The 24,527-nt window shown below is 39.1% G+C and overlaps 1 protein-coding gene across 1 annotated transcript; it reads right to left on the bottom strand.

The window, feature by feature from the left end:
- Positions 1–1,105: 1,105 nt before the first annotated feature.
- On the bottom strand, positions 1,106–24,447 carry TMEM144 (transmembrane protein 144). Its single transcript, XM_065405585.1, is given in 13 exon segments — positions 1,106–1,189; positions 3,148–3,201; positions 5,798–5,895; positions 8,141–8,260; positions 9,900–10,018; positions 11,468–11,544; positions 12,689–12,770; positions 15,221–15,301; positions 15,822–15,921; positions 17,344–17,466; positions 18,862–19,032; positions 19,035–19,062; positions 24,319–24,447. Coding segments are annotated over 13 exon segments (1,266 nt in total).
- Positions 24,448–24,527: the final 80 nt, after the last annotated feature.

The raw sequence follows: 24,527 nt of genomic DNA, 5'->3' as shown, positions 1-24,527 counted from the left end.
TTTTGAAATTGTACATGCAAATCGAGTCATAATACATCACATGCAATTTGCACTCTAGCAAAACCTGTTTGACAACATAGAAATTACCATGAATTTTTAGTATAACCAATTACAAAATGTTACTGTGACAGCCACAGCTTTGATATGGAATGTGCTGCATGAAAAAGTCTGACTATTCAGAAAATGCACAATAGTTGGTGCCTGTCAACAAATGTGTAACTGTATATGTAATTTGGCAACAAACTTACATTTCTTACACTGAAGGTATTGCTCCAGTTCCAGAATAAATTGTTTGCATAGTTCCTCACAATTCTACTTCAACTGAGTAGATTGTAGAAAATATTTCAAGAATGATGCCCAAGGTACTAATATTTGCATAATTTAAATGGAACTGTAAACTACTTCTTTCAGTTAAACAAAACAAGATCATCAATAAACATTGTTGACTATTTCAACAACAACAAAAAGCTTTTACATTCAAAACTATAAAGTGAATAGCAGATACATTTTTTATGTAAACTGACACGTTAATAGATAACGGCTTAACAATACAAAACAATCCCCCTCCCCAACAAACCTTGCTTCAGTGATGCTATGGTTACTTTGTTGACAGATTGTTTTGCATATCAGCCCTAATACACCAGAACACACAATATATTAAAACAAGTGTACTGCCTTGCAAAGTAAAATATTAAGACCCAGAATTAACATTCCCTTTATCCTCCAACCTGCAAAGATGAATTAAAACTTATCCTGATTCAATGATAGTTTATAGACCAATGCACTATAACAGAAAATTATAAAAATTATTTGAAACCCTTTGAAGGCCAGTTTTTGCTCCTACAATCATCCAGAAAGACAACACTGGCATCTTCCAATATATTTTAAAAAAAAATATTCCACGCTATCTTTTACTTGTTTCAGGCCTTAAACAAATTCTGCTGAATTTTCTCAGTTGGCATAAAAAAAACTTGAATTACGAATATTCGCCAGTCTCTTGTCAGAGTGAAGATCTATTAATCAGCTCAGAAAATGTCAGAGATTGCAGTCTTCTTAGAGTGTTTTTATTAACCAGTAGCACCATCTGCTGGTCCAAGCAATCCCTTCAAATTTTAGAAAACGCTGTGGAGAGTGACCCAGCCAAAATGACGCAAAATGCTACGGAGAGTAACAGGTAGTTTTTCAATCCCTATATAGTCAAAGAAAGAGAAGAAAAATGTAATATCGCTTGTTTATAAAGCAGCATTTAAAAGAAAGAGGGGGGAGTAAAATGAAGGTGAAGTTGGGTTGTTTACAGTAGATTTCATGAATAAGTGAGTTTTCTGAAATGGCATTTATCAGAAACAAATTTTAAGTGAAGACTCATAGAAAGTGAATCCCAAATTCATATAACATTAGTGCTTATAACAGAAGAGTTACTGTCTTCCAGTCAGGGAACCAAACATGATTGATGTGTCCATTCTAACCCAGCCAAACATTGCTTAAATAACGCCTATGAAGTTAATGGGAGTCTTTCCGTTGACTTCAAAGGGAACTGGCCTGGGTTCATAAAGATTGTTCACAAAGCAGCTCACTGTTAGTAATCTACACAGCCATATATGTTTTTATATGGGAATTAGTCACAAAAACTATTCAGCAAATAACTTTGAATATTTTTGAAAAATTTCATTCTACTCAAGGACAATTCTCAAACAGCAAAAGAGGCAAAATTAGTTGAATAGATTCTTACAAATTAACTGGGCAACTTGAGTTCTAATCCTGGTTTGGACACTGACTTGCTGGGTGATGTTGGGTCAGCCAACCTCCCTGAGCCTCACTTTTCTCATATATATATATATATATATATATAGCTCAGACAATGAAGTTAAGCATGTGCTTATGGGTATATGCACATGGCAATACGAGGCCTGTGGCATGGTCGTGGCTGGCCCAGGTCAGCGGACTTGGGTTCACAGGGCTCAAAAATTGCAGTGTAGATGTTCGGGCTTGGTCTGGAGCCTGGGCTCTGAAACACTGCAAGGGGGTGGCTTTCAAAGCCTGGCTGCTAGCCCAAGGAATTTTTAGCCTCACCACCTGAGCCCTGTGAGTCTGGGTCAACTGATTTTGGGCTGCAGGTTTTTACTGCAGTGTGGATGTACCTGTAAGCACATGCTTAAGTATGTGAGTACCTGTAGTCCTATTGAAGTCAATGACATTTTCATGTACTTGCATGATCTTATGTGCCAATACCTTTAAGGATCTGGGCCTTAGGCCCTTTTTCAGCAAAAGCACTTAACTCTCATTGATTTTAATGGGAATTAGGTGCATAATCCCTTATATGCGTCTATGTGCCAATCCACTAGACAATGTGACTCATGGGACAGTGGCACCACCAGCTCTAGAAGTTTGTTCAAATTTCACAAGGGTGACTTTTAAAATGAAAATGGCTTTTCAATTCCCCCCCCCCCACCCGCAAAAAAAAAAAAAAATCAAAGCTCTTCAGTTTTATGTAAATTTCAAAAACTAGAAGCAAGCAACTGTTCAACTGGAGGGGAGGGGAACTTATGACAAATATTTCATCCAGCTCTAATTATAGTGGTAGAATTAAGTAATCTCTCTAAACATCAGAGACTAATTTTAGCAGTATTCCCCTTTTAATCTTTTAAAATGTAGAACTTTTAAAGTATATAATTTTTAAAATTACAGCCAAGTATATTGTCTACTCATGAGACTTCCAAAATCTTCTTTCAGACATCCCAAAATAGTACTCCATTAATCTAAAACATGTTATAGTACGTTGGTCCATGTCAATCTAAAACATGTTTAATATCCAAAAGGCTTTTTGTTATATTCTTAAATAATCCATTTGTTCTTGGACTCTTGCCTCCTGATCCTGCTAAAAGTCCTTCATGCTATCTCACTGCTTTTTATACAGATATGGAATTCAAGTTTTAATTCTTCTAAAGTGAATGAAAGCTCCTCACAGTCACATCAAACTTTTTCTTAGCAAAAATACTCTGGCATGACAACGGTCCTATTGCTCCATCTTGTGACAGGTGCAGAAGTCTCATGGTGACAGCATTGTACCATGTATCCTCAAGTCTCAGGTTTCACATGCAATTCTTGAAGTCAGATACAGGTAAAAAGTTAGGACACCGTTGGACTTACCTTTATTTCTTTAAATACCAGGACTCCCCACATAGCAGCTACAAAGCCAGGGCCCTAAAGAACAAAGTTAGCTTTGTTAATATATATAGCATTTCTTAAAAATGGGCAATTTTCTCAATACTTAATTCAGACCTTTTCTTCCAGTGTAATGCAACTGTAAATGCTCATAAACAAAACATAAACATTGTTGTAAAGATTTCAAAGGAAAGGTCAGTAAATCCTGCAGGAGGAAGAAAAGGGGAAGGAAATCTGAGGAGATGGTATGATCTGGACCTAAATTAGTCTGCAGAGACTGAATCTTGAACCTGCCACTATATTCATTCTTGATATTCTCCAACTAGTAAATCTCACCTCAGATTTTCATTTGCAGTCCAGGTTGGAGGAGGCTACTCAGGCTTCTGCACACGATCTTAGCAGTTAGCATGGTTCTTTCTAATACTTACTTCATTATTACAACTAACTAGTTGAACAAAGGTTTCAGAAACAACAACGAGTCTGGTGGCACCTTAAAGACTAACAGATTTATTTGTATATGTTACATCTGAAGAAGTGAGGTTTTTACCCACGAAAGCTTAAGCCCAAATAAATCTGTTAGTCTTTAAGGTGCCACCAGACTCCTTGTTGTTTTTGTAGATACAGACTAACACGGCTACCCCCTGATACTTGACACCATGAAAGGTTTCAGAGTGGTAGCCGTGTTAGTCTGTATCAGCAAAAACAATGAGGCATCCTTGTGGCACCTTAGAGACTAACACATTTATTTGGGCATAAACTTTTGTGGGCTAGAACCCACTTCATCGGAAGCATGAAGTGAAAAATACAGGAGCAGGTATGATTCTATGATTCTCTAGGCAAAAGAATAAATGGACACAAATCTGACATCAGGAGTCATAACATTCAAAAACCAGTAGGAGAACACTTCAGTTTCTCTGGTCACTCAATAACAAACCTAAAAGTCGCAATTCTTCAACAAAAATACTTCAAAAACAGACTCCAACATGAAGCTGCAGAACTGGAATTAATTTGCAAACTGGATACCATCAGATTAGGCCTGAATAGAGACTGGGAGTGGTTGGGTCATTACAAAGCCTAAACTTAATTTCCCCAATACTAATTTCTCCCTACTGTTACTCACACCTTCTTGTCAACTGTCTGTAATGGGTCACTCTTTTACCACTTCAAAAGTTATTTTTCCTCCCTTGGTATCCTGCTGTTAATTGATTTATCTTGTTAGACTGACCTCACACTTGGTAAAGCAACCCCCATCCTTTCATATATTTATACCTGCTCCTGTATTTTTCACTTCATGCATCCAATGAAGTGGGTTTGAGCCCACAAAAGCTTATGCCCAAATAAATTTGTTAGTCTCTAAGGTGCCACAAGGACTCCTCATTGTTTTTTTTTAGTTGAACAAAGTTTACCTTAAACACTTGTCGTGAAAGTGAAAGACTAAAAATACATCCTCTTTTATTTAGCAATAATCTGGATAATCCACAAGAGGTCAGGCCAGGTGGACAGGTCATAAAACTACCATTTATCAATGACATTATACTACAGTTTTCCTAGCTGACAGCAAACTTAGTGATAATGAAGAGCACCTGGAAATACCATTCTTTTCCCAGTGAAAGCTATATTATGACTTCCAATGCCTGAAGGAAAGAATTATTAAATACACACTAAGAAATCATCATACTATGAACAGAAAGATGTCACTTAAAATACACAGCAATGAATGAGTTCTCATGTTACACTTAATACATGCAAGGTGAATAAAGGGGGAAAAAGTGTCAATAACAAGTGTGGGACAGTGAGCTGTCTGGAAACCCAGACGGCAACCCCTCTAAAATGGAGTAGAGAGGCTGATTCAAACTAAAAGAAGTGCATCTGATCCGAAGCTAAAATCATGATTGACACCACAAGACTACAGTTTCTCTATACAAAAAGAAACATACATTAACAGCATAAGCTCATTTGCTGCATCATCTCTTACACTGACACAGAGTACCTGGCAAAGTGGCCCTTTATCTAGTGGAGGATAAAACTTACCCAGCTACAAAAGACTAGCTGCTCATATGTACTGTATCATATATGTAAATAAAATAGGCAAAATTGGTCAACTGCTGCTCATCTCAGTTACACAAATAGTACCATTAATCTTTTTAACAAAGAGCATGTTTTAGATATTGAAAACACACAAAAGGATTAGTATCTGAATTCATAACTTTATGCAAAATAAATATTAAAGACAGAAAATATCACAAATTGTGAGGAATACAGTGAAAAGTGTAACTGCCAAGATGAAATCATGTAACTGACTGATCAGTGTCTCCTCCTCCGCCCCCTGTGCCTCATCTACAGAGGATGAGGGTCTATTACAGAGATTGACTCTCTTACTTAAAAAATTACTACTGCTTTTAGCTCTGGAGGCCACTAGTTCAACCCTTGATGCCTCCCAAGATGGTTGTTGTCATAATTATACGTTCCTAAAAGCCAAAGGCAAGGGGGGAGACACAGAACTAGGGGTCCTAAGAAAAGTTTACAGACTGGCTGTACAGCTCAAAGTTGCAAATTATACCCCAAAAGGGAAAAGAAAACCCTCATTTTAAATAATAATGACACAATGAACAACGTTTTTAAAAAAGGTACTCACAGCAGTAATTATTGGAAAGCTGACCACCGCACTGAGGTAGTGATTAGCTATGAACCAGCAACAATTGGCTATTGCCCAAAGTACACCAGCAACAAATCCTAGAAACAACAAATTCCAATCAGAAAACTATCTACAACAAAATATAGGCCACCTACAGTAGGCAGTGAAAGACATCACAATTTACTGCGTGCAAATGTAAAACAGAATCTGAATAGTATGTTGATGATTGATTATCTAAATCTAACCTTACAGGATAAAATCATCCTTTTCAGGAGAAATGGCCATGGAATGGTAACTCCACAGGGAGTGTTTGTGGGTGAGCAGTTAGGTGGTGTCACAATTCAGGGAAACTGCATCTGTATTTCCCCTCAGTAGTACAGCAAGGGCACCCATTGTCAGGCTTCCAGCTTCCCAACCATTGCTCTTGGATGGATCTCTGTGTGTCTCTCTCTCTCTTCTTACTGGGGAATTTCCAGGCGGCACAGTTCCCTGCCTACACTCTATTATTCCCAGCACAGACAGGCTGCCCCAGGACACCTGCTTCTTTCTCTTCAGAGATGGGTAACAGGTGTAATTGTTACAGTTACAGGGTACCACACAGTACTTTCTATGCACGCTTACTTTGTTCTTAAGGTAAAAAGCATTACAGAGAAAACATATTAAAAACAATAAAAACCCACACACATGCTAATAAGTTTACCAATGCTAACATGGATTCTGGAGAGAGCAGTTCTTCAATCTGCCTCCCAAGGGGATTCCTTGTGGTTATAAGTTCAGCTCAGAGCAAACACCCAGGAGTCCTGTCCATTTGCTGGATCAGAAAGAAGGCCCTGAGTCAGTTTAAAACCAGGCTATCAATCAAAACCCTTTTTCCTGCCTGTTGGTTCCTTCAAAGGGTTGATAATGGAGAAAGTATATTAGCATCCCCCTCCCTACTAGAGAAAGTACATACAATAACATATACAGAATCACATTTTTAATATAACATACCCCAAAGGTATTAAACCTAATTCAAAAAGGTTTAACTTGATTTATTTAAGTTTATCTTAATTCCATAAAGTATGTTCAGGATATTAGAGGATATTGTCAGTCTGTCACAGCTAGCCCAGTCCTGGGTGGAGATATGGCTTGATCTCATTGTGCAGATTTTCTAAGATCCACAGTAGGATTTGACTGAAACAGTCAGGACTGATGTAAATGTATTTAGAATATTTTTCATAATACAATGTTTGCATTTAATATTGATCGTGACATTTGGTATCTTAAATGTTTCTGTTACTCAACATAAAGACAAAATATGAATTACAATATGTGCCTTAATGTTACTAGCAAAAGTAAATATTGATAGGGTGGGCTGGAAAGAGAAGAACTTCTGCCGAAATCAAAAGAATCATTCTTTCAGACTCTAGTCTTTGTCCCAGGCAGATTTAATTATTATACTTTTGTTCTCTTAACACTTACAGCAAAGAACACTTACAGAAATTCAGGCAGAGAACCTCTCCCCACCCCCTATGTGAACAAAATATTTTTTTCTAAATGGCAATAACATAGTAAAATAATGCATTATTACCAAAGTGAAAGAGCACACATATGGAGTAATTAATTGCTTTACTATTATACTGCTGTTTAGGAAATTGGGTTTTGCATTCATATGTGGGTCTGGGAAATGTTTAGCCTGGATTTTTATTTGTTCATTTTGCTTTGTTCAATGGGTGTTATTCATAGCATTAAATTAGAAAAAAAAATCAGTTAATCACTGATCATTTAATATCAGGACAAGAGTTTGAGGTCAAAGTGTCTTTTGGTTTAAGATTATTTAAACTATATGGATGTCACAAAAATCCTGCTTAGATATTGAGTTCTGGAAAAATAAAGGTAATCCAAATATGCTCACCACTACTGAATTTACAACTTCTATTGATTCAGTTTCTGTTTATTTTTCTTACATTTGCAGTGACACTGCTTCACCATCTGGCCTTTCGCAAAGAGAATATATTTTTTTCTCCTCACTCCTTCCCCACAGAAGTTCTAAAATTTTCAAAGGTTAGTACAATATGTAGGTCTCTGTTATAATTTTCTGGGCAATGTGTTCTCAGTTCTGGCAAAGTGTCAATTTCAGAACATCTTTAACATGCAACATCGCATTTCAAATTGGACCACAATTTTTCATTGTCTCCCAATCTTTTCACACGTGCTCTTTCAAAAGATACCAAAAGTCAAGAGAACATACTTCCAAGATTAACTATAATCCCAAGAGTATGATTTGGAATAATTATAGTAGTACAGTTGAAATTATTACAGGAAGTAACTTAAATTAATACCTATTTTATTGAATAGTCATACCTGGTATTATGGCTTCAGGGTAAACTTTAGGTTTATTTTTCATGACTGCACAGTAGATCAAAAAATATATGGTACTTGTGAGAAAGATTCCACTAAAGTGTGCAAAGACATAGTCTAAATCTGAAACAGAAATGGCACAGAGGTAAAGATATAAAATCACAGTAACTATAAATATTTTTACTACACTTATTCTATGCTGTTTCATACATAGTGTGCATAAATCCAAAAATGCACAAGGCACTACTACTAACAACTTGAAGTTTCGTCATATTCCATCCATTTTAAATAAAACAAAAATAAGAAAAACAAAGGAAGGGAGCTTGTTGCATCATCCATGTGACACAACCATGACTGCAAATATTACTATAGATGGAGTAGCTCAATCATGCAAGTTAAATTATGTAAGGGACTTCCACTGCATTGACTATGCCATAAAATCATATAAATTTAGGATTAGAAGGGACCTCAAGAGTGTGGATCACAGTAGAGCCTAAAAGTGGGATCTGGGGGCCGAAACCTCACACTTAAGCACCAAGGTTTTTGACTCAAGAAGAAAAGGAATCCCTTGTTTTTGTCCTAATGCTGCACTCCTGAGCTTGTTGCACTATCTTCTAGGTCGGTGGGGGGCAAACTATGGCCCACGGGCCACATCCGGCCCGCAGGACGCTTCCATCTGGTCCCCGAGCTCCTGCCAGAGAGTGGGGTCAGGACAGGCTTGGGAGGAGCCAGCCCAACTCCCCGGCAGCGCGGTGATGAAGAATGCAGGAGCCAAGTGGCTTGTTGTCCACCTGCCTAATTAGAGACTTTGGTTCATTATTACTGCAGCACTGTGAGGAAAATTTATGAAGGCTCCACTCCAACAAGAAATTGCAAGAGAATGACAGTGGTACAATACACTTGCATGAATTGTTGGAAGATAGAGGAGAAGCAGATAGGGCTGCAAAGTAGGGAGTAGTTAACCCTGGGGAAGGATGGCTTGAAATGCTCCTTACAACTCCGTTAGTAGGCACTAAATCAGTCCCTCTCTCCTGCTTGGGCTGGGCTCATGCCCTCAACCTACTCACTTCTGATGCTGTGCTGGCCAGGCTGGAGGAGCATGGAATAGTAAGCCCTTGTGTTCTCTCACACCCACCCCAGGTGGAATTAATGCCACTGGAAGCCTGCAACCGAGAGAGAAAACTGAGCTTGTCTTGTTTGGCTGCAGCTGAATGCATTTCCACTCTTAAAGCAGGGTCTCTCTATATTTTCCCATAATTTATAATTACCCCCATTAAGGATGGGGACAATCAATATAAACATCATATAAATATATTTTCTGCACAGTAAAAGCAGAGCATGAGCTGTAAAATGGATGAAGAAACCAAACATTTATATTATTAGGCTCTTTACGTATTTGGAATATTGCCTACCAATGCAGCAGTGAAAATCTATATGGCCTCACAAGAAAAATAAGTAGAAAATGTGACAAAATTTCAAAATGCTTCAAAAAAAAACCCATTTTGTTGTGAATGAAATTGTGCCTAAACATCAGTGAAGTTTGGCATTCACTGGGCCTAATCGGCCATTCGAGTGATTGCATCCAGTTTGCACAGTTGTAAGTGACTACAAACGGGGCAAGGTAGTGGAGAATCATGTGCACCGACTCCTGTGTCACCACATAACACCAGGAGGCATGGCAAAAATCACCAAATCTATTTACAAAATTAATAGGATATACAGTAGTTATAAGGTGAAATAAAAATGGCTCATTGGCCTTTACCAAATTGACTTGCTCCTGTGTATACCGTTCCATTTCTTCTACCATGGTCCTTGATGTAGAGCACTGGCACAAAGCTGGAACCATAGAATATTCCAGCTACTACTGCTAGGGTACAGCCTCTTAAAAAAAAAAAAAGAGAGAGAGAGAGAAAGAAAGAAATAAAGGAAGCCTTTATTAATCAGTAGACTAGATAATATACTTAAGACATAACAGGTCTAGAATGATACTATGTAAAACATTCTGCACATGCAAATTGCTAGTAATGATATAGAAATTACACCTTCTGTCACATTATTTTTATATTACAGTAGTGCCTAGAGGCCCTATCCAGGGCCCCACTGAGCTAGATGCTGTACATGCATGTAACAAAGAGACAGCCCCTGCCCTAAAGAGTGTACAATCAAGGTTAATGACAAGACACAAGAATGAACTTTACTAAGATATGGTGGTAGCTATGAAGATTTAGAACCACTATACAGGGTGACCCACTAAAGGGCATAAAAGAAGCAGGTAAAAGTCTCAGAGTCATAGACTTTAAGGTCAGAAGGGACCATCATGATCATCTAGTCTGACCTCCTGCACATTGCAGGCCACAGAACCTCACCCACCCACTCCTGAAATAGACCCCTACCCTCTGGCTGAGTTACTGAAGTCCTCAAATCATGGTTTAAAGACTTCAAGCTACAGAGAATTCACCATTTACACTGGTTCAAACCTGCGAGTGATCCTTGCCGCATGCTACAGAGGAAGGTGAAAAACCCCCAGGGTCTCTTGCCAATCTGATCCGGGGGAAAATTCCTTCCCAATCCAAAATATGGCGGTCAGTTAGACCCTGAGCATGTGGGCAAGACCTACCAGAAAAAAGATACCTGGGAAAGAATTCTCGGTAGTAACTCAGAGCCCTCCCCATATAGTGTCCTGTCTCCAGCCGTTGGGGATTTTTGCTATTGCCAGTCACTGATGGGCCACATGCCATCGTAGGCAGTCTCATTATTCCATCCCCTCCATAAACGTATCAAACTCAGTCTTGATGCCAGTTAGGTTTTTCACCTCCACTGCTTCCCATGGAAGGCTGTTCCAGAACTTCACTCCTCTGATGGTTAGAAACCTTTGCCCAATTTCAAGCCTAAACTAAGTCTGTGTCAAGAGAAAATAAACACAGTCCTGCACTCAAACTGACCACAGCATCCTGTGTTTCTGTAATCTCTACATATGACGGCATAAACACACATTGGGGCAATTGAAAAGTCACTGAAAATCTATTTTAAGTAATCTCCACAAGACAGTATAGATAATTTGTAATTGTAATTAATATTGCGGCCAGTAAGAGACAGCACATTGAAGAATTAGAAGAACAAACACTGTTATCCAGTTAAAATGTACCTAAGTAGTTTTGCAGTTATACCTCTTCATTATAGTACTAACATTTATAAAAATTATCATTCGTTACAGTGTGACAATGTGCTTCATACAGTACAGGACACAGAAGTTCCTTTACTATTTTGTAGCAACTTCAAGAAACCCAGGTCAACTAGCCAGAATGAAGAAAAGAAATGGTAACTACTTACATTACTCTTTTTCGTACTGGAGAAAGACTGTCTACCCATGAAGCATCAGAATAGGTATTTTCAGAATTGTTGACTGACTGTTGACAACAGTTACAATTTTAGTGTCAAATGTTTTGGAAAACATCCAAAAAAAAGTGCATGTTTTAAAACAGAACAGTCACACATCGGGGAAAAAAATCTGAACGAAAGTCAGGAGACATGGGTTTACAGATAGGCCCAAGGCAAAAAGATTGGCTCAGGATTTCAAATGCTTCAGGGTGTCTGACTCTGGGGCTTAACTCAACACATTGTAGAGAGAGAATCCAAGTACAAATTTGGATTTCAAAACATGTTTTCCCTTAAATTTGGTGAGTGCTACAATCCAGAGGTTTTGTTTGTTCTCTGTTTCCAGTGTTGTTGTTGATTGTGCGGGTCCTTTGCCATCACTAGTATCATTTCATATCCATAACCATTTCTGCTTATTTTTGCCTTCCCGTGCACACACTGAATCCTTCTCTATAATACAAGCAGATTCTATGCCACTCTCTGCTTCCTTTGCTCCACCCACAAATCCCCTGCTGAAGATTCCCTTGATAAGGAGGGATCCCAGAGGGCATAGTTGGCTCCTATACCTCCCACCCTGTGGTCCCCAGTTCATGCAGCATAGTGAGGGGGAGATTGACTGAAGTGTGCTGCTGTGCTCCAGTTATCCTTGCCTGGTTCATGCTCCCTAAGGGACAATAGCCATCTGGCACCAGTCTCAGGTCTCTAACCTGTGCCAAGGGCAGGGTCAAGAAACAGGGAGTCATAATTACCTGCCTGCTAGCTTCCCCACTCTGCTGTGCAGCAGGGAATCTGGCTGCCAAGACACATTGTTTGCTTCCTTTTATCTAATGTTCTACTTTTACAGCTCAGTTTTAGTTCCAAAAGCTGTAATTAAAATTATTTCCCCTTTCTGACATGTGGGGATAGTCTCAATCATTTATTAAACCTGTGTGGTAATGGAAAAGGACTTGTGAACCTATACAACATGCCAAGCCAGTAACAACCAGACTGTTGCGAAAAGCTGTTTCTGTTGCTAAATGCTATTGATCTTACAAGACCCATAAATTGAAGTTCATATAAATAGGCATCTCCATTTGACCATGCATGTTGACAAATCTGGGTAACATCAAGTAATTGCTTTTCTTTTTATGCTGATGCACATTTTCAGTGAAGTAAAACAATAGTCAGAGTACTTACCCTCTCTCTCAGTAATGGGGTGGCTTCTAACAAAGTTGAAGAACTTTGAACTTCACTTTTTACAAAAAGAAATATGATAGTGCTGTGAAGGGAAAAGTACATTAACATGTACCAAACATCAGTTCATGACGACATAACATTTAATACCCCAGAGCAAAAACAAAGTAGTTGAAGGCATAATCCTCATTTTCATTTTGTTCCTTATTTTTCATCCTTTGTTTGACAATGTCATACTTTAGTATATCTTGAAATGAACTCTTAGCTATCTTGATTAATCTTATTAATTAATTTAGACACAAGTATATAATCTGATCAAATCTACTTTTAAAAATGTAGTACAGTCCTTATAGTTACCTCTTGTCATATTAATAGGATGTAAATGTCACTGTTCTGATATATCATCGCATTATTTTTCTAAAGACAGTTGTCATAGCCCAGTACTGCATTTTCAAATTATAGCAGATGTACACTGGGATATCCTAAGGGAAATTCTATATACACCCTCCATGAGGTGGGAGTGAGGGGTAAGGAGAGGAGAAAATGAATGAGACCTTCTTTCCAAAAAGCAAAAGCATACTACATTTACCAGAATTAGTGTTTCTAGAAGGTAACTAAACTGTTCACAATAAGGATGTTTTTAACACACCTTTACATTTACAGCTTCTGTGCAGCAGACTTAACAGCTTACTGCACTTCATTTGGCCTGGGACATAAACTGAGAATAGAAATTCCAGGTCCATTTTCTCAAGCAGCACTCTGATTTGTTTTGTTTTTTATAGTCTTGCATGTTTTTCAGTAAAATTCAACTGAAAATGTTAGGCCCCTCCTCAGAAGCCTAGTTCTGTGATTGGTAGGAGTGAGGTTTAAACAGGAGTAATTACCAACTTATTTAACTTTCAAATTTGATCAGGTAAATATGTGCAATCAGGATTGGCAGGGTTTGTTTTTTAATGCCAAGGAATGGCGCGGGTCCCCATCATGCATGGTTCTTCCCCCTCCTGAGAGGACAGGAAGGAATATTGGGAAGGGGGGATGTCAGTCTCCTCCATGAAGACCAGGAAAACACACATTGTTCCCCCTCCAGGCCTATGAAGCTTAGATGAAATGCTTAAACTGTGAGTTCCATCCTCTCTAAGGGCATGGCTACACTTGCAGATGTAGAGCGCTTTGACAGCCTTTGTAGAGCGCAGTAGGGAAAGCGCAGCAATCTGTCCACACTGAGAACTGCAAGCGCACTGGCGTGGCCACATTGTTGCCGTTGCAAGAGCTGCTAGAGAGCAGTGCATTGTGGTGGCTATCCCAGCATGCAAGTGGCTGCAACGTGCTTTTCAAATGGGGGGGTGGGCTGGATTGTGACAGGGAGTGTGTTGTGTGTATGTGGGGGGAGAGAGAGTGGGTTTTTGGGGGGCTGAGAGCATGTCAGCATGCTGTCTTGTAAGTTCACACAGCAGCAGACCCCCCCTCCCCCCGCCTCTCTCTCTCTCTCTCTCTCACACACAGCATTCCACAGTAATGGTTGCTTTGTCTCAGAGCAGATAAGCATGCCAGATGTCAGAAACGGAGCTTTCAAAGGGCATATCCGCATTCCTGCAGCGATTACAAAACAATGACAAGAGTGGCCACTTGACTTAAGGGGATTATGGGACGTTTCCGGAGGCTGATCAGAGTGCAGTAATACAACACCTCATTCACACTGATGCCCAGGCGTTTCAGCCAGTGCGCACCAAGCATTAATCTTCTTGCCGAGGTGGAGTACCAGGAGCGCTCTAGCCCTGGAGTCAGAGTGCTCTACGTGCCTTGCCAGTGTGGACGGGTAGTGAGCTACGGTGCCCGGGGCTGCTTTAATGCACTCTAACTTGCAAGTGTAGCCAAGCCCTAAGTGTCTGGAAAGTGTCTTGCATAGAATAGCTGCTCCCATATATAAATAAAGAATTGGACGCCTTGTAGGGGCTCCTGGAGGATGCCATGGTTGGGGAATTCTGGCAGTATGGCTTCAGAGCTTTGCTGTTGGGGATTGCAGAGCCTCTGGGGGAAAGAGATGGTGTGGATGGCCCTGGATTTAGCTGAATCTATGGAGTCTGCCAGGTTTGAGGAATGGTTTTGTGGCCTAGTCTATGGAAAGGGGCAAAGAAGAAGCAAACTCCACCTCTGTGAAGGATTGATGACAGACAAATTCCACCAGGAGATCATAGCTTTTTCCAGGGAAGGCTTTTCCCAACAATTTTCCAAGTGAAACATTTGAGTAATTTAACTATGACAATCAATCAATCTACATTTGGGATGGTATTTAACATGTTCATTGGCATAAAAATGTGCTTCTCCATTTATGAAGACCTATTTTGCCATTGAATTGGAATTAACATTTGTCTAATTCTGAAAATATTTCTCTGTCTCACTGGATAGGACAACTTAATAAGTTTTAAATGAACTGCATTTGCAAAATTCATTCAACTAACAGACATCCTCTCCTATTAAATCAATACCTCAGTAATTAAATCAAAGAAGTTGTTTATTATTAGGAAGAATATTTACCTTAACACTGAAAGTCCAGCTCCGATATAATTTAAGATGGGTTTTGATACTACTTCTGGGTCAATTCCAAACCAGCCGAATCTGGAATATTTAACCACAGTTTTATTTGATTCCATTTATATGTATTAAATTTTAAATTAGAGTCCAGTCTTGGAAATCCTTACTAATGCAAGTAGTCCCACTGAAGTCCAGATTATCAGGACTGGGCTCATGCTTAGTGAAGTTTTGCCAAAAGGCATGTTTATGTAACTGTCCAGGCTAAAAGAAATTAATTTAACCATGTATAATTATGATGATAAAGAAAATGATGAAAATGAAAACAGCATTTTACTTGGACATGAAAAATATGATTTTAATTAATCAGATGAGTGAGCATTTAGGGTCTTTTGCAAAGAAGATCCAATAAACATTTTCTTCTTATTGAGAATCTCACAAATAAGGGAGCAGAATAGATTACAATTAAGCTGAATATTTCATTGGGAGAAAAAAATCTTTTCTATTTCATACATCTTTTGCATTCATGTTGAGTGTTTTCATTAGAGTTGTTAATGAAGAAATGACAGCATTCACATTGTGTAGTTTAAAGCTTAAATGCAGTTACCTTGAGCTTGCCCAGCCAGTTAGCAAATTAAAAGAAGCCCAGATTAAGAGTCCAAGACCTAAACCAATGGTTTTAACAATGGGGACAACTGTAATGTTACCTGCAATATGGAAAAACACAAAAGCAAAATTATTTTATTGCCAAAATATTTTGGTTTTAAAATTGAGCGCTCATATTTGTACTTTGAATTTCAATATGGTTTATAAGATCAGATCCTTTGAACAACATCAGTCAATATGCAGTACATGATGTTGTTGTTAAATATTTAACAAATGCACACACACAAACACACTTTCTTCAATTCATCATCCACAATTTTGAAAGCTATTCTTGGTGTGAATTTGGTGCTTACAAAAGGAAGGTGCTGAAGGCATTGTGTGTAAGGTCTTCAATGCACCCCAACCCTATAAGAATGCCTGGTACTCTGGTCCTAAATCTCTCTCTCAAGAAGAAAATGCCATTTATGTCTAACCGTGCAATAATCATGTTTTAGGACTAGGAAGAGACCAGTATTCTTGAGTTTTTATATTTTCCCATATACTTACTAAACTGAAAATTTCTGTATTCTGCAAAGAGTTTCCCTGTCATTAAAGTGGGTTAAGTTGGTTCTACTCTGCATTTTCACAGACTCAAGTTTGAATTCAAAGTACTGGGTGCTACGTGAAATGTCACCAACTAGGTTTTAATTCACATAACCTGCGGTGTTTTTGCTTCCACCAATGGCATGAAGACACATCAAGGCAATTTAGAGATATTTCTGTCCCTAAGGAGAAGAATCTGTCTGTCTTATGCAGTGATGGTTCCTATTAAAGAGCCCTGCACTGGACTACAGCTAAGACTGTCTAGTCATTTCATGCTTTTTTTTTTTTTTGGATGTTTCTTTAAGGTTTAATTTATATCAATCCAATATGAGGACAAAATTAGGAAATACACAGTTAAGGTGACCAGATGTCCCCATTTTATAGGGACAGTCCCGATATTTGGGGTTTTTTCTTATATAAGCTCCTATTACCCCCCCACCCTCTGTCCCAATTTTTCACACTTGCTATCTGGTCACCCTATCACAGTGCTTATCACCCAGCAGCTCCCACTGGCTTCAGTGGGAGCTGCTGGCTGCTCAGCACTCTTGAAAATCAGGCCACTTATTTAGAAGCTTAACTTTGGGCTTTTGAAAAACTTGGGCCAATAGGTTTCTTATAGCTATTTAAAATGTAAGCATTCAGCCACACGGCTAAGGTAACTTTAGCATCTTCTGTTTCTTCAGCCCTTCTAAAACATGGATATTATTTGGTACCTGTATTACTTTAGGTTTTTAAATAAGGCTGGTGAAGACCACTGTCAATGCTAAAACTGTAAAATATCATGTTCACAGTAATACATACAATAATGGCAGAGATCCAACAGTGTAGTAAATAACAAAGATCCATTTAGTATATCAAATATTTCAATGTTATCATCTCTGCCTCCTCTGAGGAATTAGCTTTATTGTGTCTCTGAAGAAGTAGGATCTGTTCCTCATTACCTGTAGCCCATACACTACCCCCAACCATAGCAAGAGGCCAAAACCTAGGGCTATTCTGAATAAGGTTCACCACCAATGATACTATCCATATTGCAGCACAGAGAATCCACTGGAAGAACATTCCTGGAGGGGAAAACAGACAAATAAATGAATATGTAACCATTTATGGTTTTTAAAAAAGAAGATTTCTTTCAAGTACTGTATGTGTGAGCCTGTTGTTTCTTGTTCATATAATATATCTCAGATGAAATTATACAGATACAATTGAAATCTGGTCACATATTTTAGAGAACTATCCTTTATGAAGTTTATGTAGCCACGTTACAATATTTTTAAAAGGTTATATTTTGGGGCAAGATGTTAGCAGTCAACCAGTCATTTATTTCTGGGTTCTCACATTCTCCGTACACTTGCTAACTACACTTGCTTTAACAGAGTTAATACAGCCCAGATCCTCAGGTGCACATGAGCTCTGCTTAGCTCTTGAAGACGATGGACTTGAGTTACTCTCCCTCCCTTCCACTCCCAACCATGAACATGTTAGAACAGCCTAGAAATTACTCTAACTTGCACTGTGTGGGACAGTCCTGGAACTGTTCCAGTAACACAGGATGGCCAGATTGCTGTACACTCTGGCCAAACTTCCTCTCACTCCCAGCAGATCCTGTACTTAAAGGGGAGTGGGTGAAATATTTGCTGGCTTTATGCCCCTCCCTCCCCCCCCCCCCCCAGGACTTCCCTTACACAAGGGAAATCCTTGGCTGAATATTTAAGCCAGCTTTTTTGTCCCCTTTGCAGTGCTGGATTAGCACAAAAAGAGGAGAAAACAGAGGCTAGGATCCATCCTCTAATGCAGATATGGTTACAGAAAAGTAATTTGGGATAAGCCTTTTTTGATCAGGGGATTCTGGTAACCAATGAATAATAATATGTCTTCACATATACCTAGATACAGCATGACCCCGTATAAAGCAAGTGAAGGGCTGTGGCAAAATCATAAATCATAAGGGGTTGTTTCGTGTTATCAGATTGCCAAGACAGAAGTACTCAAGTTTCTACTTTTGATTGCTTTTAATGTTATCTACAATAACGTGACTCAAGGGATGGAGATATTTAATAGATCACCAGCTATAAAGGGTAAATAATACACACTTCAGTGTGTATTTGAGAATCTGCAAACTGCAGGGGACTGAAAGGCACTTCACTTTTTGCTTTTCCATCTTGTAGTATACTCTATCTCTCCTAAGTGGATGGCAAGACATAAGAAGGGCTTCTCAAAGTTTTTCCACTTCCTTGAGTTTTTATTATTGCTTTTACAAAACTAATTGTTGTGAGGAAAAAATGCTGTACTTCTTCCACCTCTCTCTATAGCTTAAGGCTGTGCTGGGGCTAATGCTGATATAGCTGGGACGTTTCAGTAACCAGCAGATTCCATATTCTCACTGAAAGTGTGTAAAACTTAAACACTGTTCTTACAAGTGGTAAAACTATTAAAAAAAACAAAACCAGACTGTTTACCATCACCAGTATCAAATTTCTTAACAGGTACAAAGTTTGTCCCAAATAAAAAGACAGCTATTGCAGAAGAGGTAAAGCCGATAGTGAGATCTGTTCCATTGCTGTTGACGGAACTGTTATTTGCTGTCCAGCTGTTCATTTCTGTTCTGAAAATGCTTCTTGTTGTGGTGCTGTTTTAATGAAGATCCTTTCAGACAGCTTCTGGAAACAGAGACCAGAATTAAATAAATATATGTAATTGGATCATAGCAGTCCTAATGGGGTATGATTTTTAGTAATGTGGGGGTTTAAAAGGTCCTGCTTTCTACTTCCCAAAAGCTGAAAACAATTGTAAGGAATAATGTAGCCTAATGAGCTACCACCATAAAATTTAGATAAGGAAGAAACTAAAGGAATACACATTAAATATCTCATCTCAAAAGCAACTTCAAGCAGAAGAGCATATGGAGATATAAAACATGAGTAGTTAGAGAACAGACACAGCCATAATACAGAATTATGAATACTCAAATGTATCCAGCTTAAGGGAAGGCCTGTACTTCTTTATGGACAGGTGCTAATATTGGAATGTTGGAATGATCCTAGCTCCAGAATGTTGCTATGGGAGACTGCCTGGAACCAAGCAGGCTGATGTCTTTTGGGTTGCATGACAGCAAGTATTAGGCAATTCAATGCAATCATCTTCCTCTGGTGGAGGAAGACTTGGCAGTGAGACTCTAGTCATACCACATTGCCTAGAAACCAGAATGGAGGGGAAGGTGGGCAGCAGGGCTGGCTCCAGGCACCAGCTTAACAAGCAGGTGCTTGGGGCGGCCAAGGGAGAGGGGCGGCATGTGCGGCAATTCGGGGGCAGCAGGTCCCTCACTCCCTCTAGGAGCGAAGGACCTGCTGCCAAACTGCCGCCGCCGATCGCGGCTTTTTTTTTTTTTTTTTTTTTGCTTGGGGCGGCAGAAATGCTGGAGCCGGCCCTGGTGGGCAGTGCAATGATTCCACAGAGCCAGTATGAAAGCCCAGGCTTAAAGCTGTTACAATCCATGGAGTTTAAGGTGCCCTGGGTTTTTTTTCCTGCAGAAAGTAAGGGGGAAACCCATAAAGTTTCTTCCTTAAATCTCCATGGAAACTTTTGGGAAGAACGCAGTGAGGGAAAGCTTGCAGAGTTTTTCTTCACCCCATAGCCTCACTCCTGTGGAGTTTCCCCAAGGGAAGGGCTGCTCTGGACCTATTTAAGTAAAATTCTTCTGAAATGTAATCTAGTCTTAGTGAGGGGAAAATGGCATTTCATATTCTTTTATTGTAGATTTAAGAAAGAGTTTAATGTAAAGCTATTTCCTGGGTTTTTCTTTATTTCAAAGGAAGAAGAGCTGTGTTCCCCCACGTCCATTCCCTTACTTTACCTCACCTTCTCCAGAATCTCACTATCAGTTCTGCTGGACTGGCACTATCATCAACTGCTGCAGCAGAGTCACAGGTTTTGCTTGAAACTAGTGATTTGTATCAGCAGGTGAAAAGTTCACTCTCCACATGGAGTGAAATGAATGTAATTATTTAAATGTTTCCCTCTGGAGGATGTTGCGGTGTTTTCGCTTTGAACACCCAAAAAAACCCCAGGAGATTCTTTATGGTTGGAGTAGGAAGTACCCCACCATGAGAAGAGCATGGGGTAACTTACTCCATCTTTCTAGGCCTCTGTTTTCCCTCACATCCTTTGTCTGTCTGGTCTATTTAGAATGCAAGCTGTTTCAGAGAGTTTTTACTGTATTTTGCTATATGTTTGTAAATAACCCCCCCCCCCCAGCATAATGGAACCCCATTCTTGGCTAGGGCATGTAGGCACTACTGTAATGCAACTAATAATAACTAATGCTGGAACTGCTTGAGCGACTCACTTCTCAGTTTGAGAAACACCATGCTGGAGTGTTAACTCTATACAGCACTCAAACACCACAGGGATGGATGTGGAGTAGATAAGGAAAGATAAAAATGAAAAGTCCAGCATGTTTGTTTACTCACTAAGCCATTGTACTAATCTGCATATATGTGCAAGTCAAGTAGGGGACCATACCTGGGTTTTGCACAAGAAAATCTTCACATTGTTAAGAACATTGACATAGTATTGATTTTCCTGCTTTCATTACATTTCTGCAAACACAGTATGCAATTCTGTAGCCTTTACTCTCATAAAACATGAGAGTGCTTTAAGCTGCCCTTCAAAGGGGGAAAACAGTGTGTGCTCTTTTGAACTTCACTATGGTGTATAAAGGAGCCCTGAAATGTTGCTTTTATTATGCCCGAGGAAAAATGTGTGTGTGGAAAACAAGAGAGAGTTCTGCTTGTTTCTGACATTTAAAATTGTTATATTGTGTGCCCTGGAAGACTATGTATGACTTGAGAAGTATTTGCACTACACCACAAGTACAAAAGAAAGTGAAACCTCTGATTAACTGCAAGGGGAAGTTATTTTTATTCAGACTGTTTAAAACTCCCTGTTTTCCTTAAAATCCATTTGCCTAAAGCACTTAGGAGACCAGCTCATTTTAAGATTGAACACTCTTATTTCAGTTAAGGTTTGAAAAAGTTTCCAATAGTCATCCAAAGAGTCTTCCAACAACAATTACAGGAACAAAAAAAGAGACTCCAATTTTGATATATACAAATTCCACGTAATTTTATGTACTTTCTTTCTTACAAAATATTTGTTGCAATGCTCTTTTTTCTAATAAATCCTGAGCTATCAACCTAACTCACATGAGCAACTTCACAATAGGTTTCAGAGTAGCAGCCGTGTTAGTCTGTATCCGCAAAAAGAACAGGAGTACTTGTGGCACCTTAGAGACTAACAAATTTGTTAGTCTCTAAGGTGCCACAAGTACTCCTGTTCTTTTCACAATAGGTGCATCCAGGAACCAAATTCACCTGGCAAGAGGCTCTAATTCCAAAATCGGATCTTACTATGTCTCCCTCACATCTGATCCAACCAGCGTTTAAATGAGAACTAGCTGGCTGTGGCTCAATCAAGACAAGGACAACGTAATGTTGCTAGGCTGGGGGCAGCAGCCAGAAGCATTGGCAAAACTCATATTGGCATTTCTCACAGCAGGAATGTGACCTCCATTTAGAAAACAGGAACACAACTTGAAGTTGATATTGGATCCTTGGTTGATTTGCTCCCTCCCTTTAGTCGGCTGCAGCCCAGGTGCGTTAACCTCCCAAACACACTGCAAAGCTCATCTTTTCTCTCTTGATTGAGGCAGGTGTGAGCTGACAGGGATATATTTACAGGCAGCCCTTTGTTTATGATTATATTGATTTCTAATTTATGAGATGGACACCCAGAGCTATTCATGAGCACCTGCAGAGATATTTGGAAAAAAAAAATCAGAGGAAGAAATACATAAAGAATACTAGTTCTACAGAAATATGGATACAAGCTGTAAATTCGGTTTTCAAACACCCAAACATTCAAGGGTGCTTGGATCCGGATTTCAGTTCAGATCCAATTTCTGATTCTATTTTTAACTACTTAAAAAAATGCCTCTTGCCCTTGAGATGACATCCCATAGCATTTAGGTTAGCCATATATGTGTTTTATTTATATATTATATACCAGCTCCTGGGTCTAGCCTCTGTTTGCTTGGAACAGCTCAGGAGAAGGATTGCAAAAATGGATATAAACCACCTTCGTTCTTCCAGATGTTGGGACAACAGCAGCACTGCAGTGCAGACAGTTGCTACAGTCTCTGTAGCAGTCTTCTTTTACTCTTCAGAAGAAGGGGAAATCTGGGATGTCCAGTTGAACCTGCTTTAAGCCTGCTTTGTATTGCCAGTAGCAAGGCTGATGATCTGACAGCATTGGCAAGATCCTCAGCCGGTATAAATTAGCACAGGTCCATTGAGGTCAGTGGAGTTTTGCTGATTTATACAAGCTGAAAATCGGGCCCTATATTTTCATTATATTTCCTTAGAAAATAGCCCAAAGTTGAGTTAATTTGCAGGCCAGGTATAAAGAAAAGGACAGGTTATGATTATCATTTATATAGCACTTGGCTATGCTTTTTGTAGACAAGTATGAAGACAAGGATCCTACCCCAAAGAACTTTCATCTCAAGATGGATGAAGGATGCTGTTAAGACTTCAGAGAAATTGTGGCTTGCTCTGGGGTATGGAGCTTTGTTAATAAAACAGGTATTTGTAGAGACCACATGCCATATTGACAGTTCATTCCCTCTGTAATCTCTTCATTGAAGAGGGTATTTTCACTGTGATTATCATAGAATCCTTTCACATCAAAGAAGTATTACAATGGAACTTAAATGTGAGTCTGAGATTTGATTACTTGCTAAGGAAAGGTCTCTTATGCTTTCCTTTCTAAATTAAAAGTTTTTGAAAGATGATTGTTCAGACTAAGTTGTCAAAAAGTTGTACTTAAATTACATAGAAAAAATAGCTGTTTGCTGTGTTGTTGTAGCTGTCTTGGTCCCAAAATATTTGAGAGACGAGGTAGGTTGGCCCAGTAAAAGACAATGCCTCACTTACCTTTTTCTCTCATAGAAAAAATATGCAGTTCAATTCACCAAGGGCCAGATTTTACCTCCCTTACTCATGCTGAGTAGTACCTTATTCCATGATGTCAAGAGAACTACACTCAGAGTAAAGGACTTCCCAACTAGAATACAGATGGCAGAATCTGGCCAGAAATAAGTAATCTCAGATACAATCACAAATGAAACAGCAGCACATGTAATTTATTTTTTCACATATTCATCTACAAATATTGTGCAGCTCTTCAAAAATGTAACTCAAGTGTTAACTGAGAACTCAAACTCTTTGTTATCCTTTCCCCCTTTCAAACAAAAGCAGCATGGATGATAGTCCATTTAATAATTACAATTTTAATGGATTTGTTTCCACAGTCAGCGTTCTTGTACAGAGGACCTAGGGTGAAATTGTGTCTTGTTGGAAGTGGGCTCAGCTCTTGAGACTTCAGTGTAGCCTCGCTCATTTACATCAGCAGATATTTCACCCCTTTCATCTCACTCACTCCAGAAGCATTAACTAGGCGAATTACCATACTCAAAGGAGCATTAACATACCCACAGAAGCATTATAGGTACAGTACATCCTCTCCTTTGGGCTTTCATTCACTTCATTCATTGCCTTTACATGGTTATATCATTAAAAAGTATTGAAATTATTTAAAATTGTTTAATTTAAATGGCAGGAGCTTACTTTGATTTTAATGAAGTGATAATAGGGGTTTACCTATTTACTCTATCAATCCAACTGCTGCATTTAGTTTCATTTCTCTCTGCCCATTTTATTTTTGAAATTAACATCTCCTTTACTTTGCGCTTTATAAATGTTTCCCCCCTTACTATTCTACTTTTACTAGTGTATCTCTTTGCTCACATTACAAAATCCTAGGCACACAAATGGGTTTTCCTTAGTGACTTTACTTACAATTGTTTCTTTGCAGTTCCGACTTCCTGCACTGACTTGCTCTGCAGAAACTGCCGGTGCCCAGCTCCAGTTCCTGCTCCTCCTCATGTGATCAAGGCTCCCACCCACCCGTCCTTCTCTTTCATTCATTTATTATCTTTTGGGCACATTTGATACTGAAGGGAACTTGTCATACTATATGTGTGTTGAGAGTGGAGGGGAAGGGATAA

This window comes from Emys orbicularis, chromosome 5, assembly GCF_028017835.1.
Source record: "Emys orbicularis isolate rEmyOrb1 chromosome 5, rEmyOrb1.hap1, whole genome shotgun sequence".
In the NCBI taxonomy this organism is placed as follows: domain Eukaryota; kingdom Metazoa; phylum Chordata; order Testudines; family Emydidae; genus Emys; species Emys orbicularis.
Note: the sequence above shows the minus strand (reverse complement) of the source record. Positions and strands in the feature narration are given on the sequence as shown.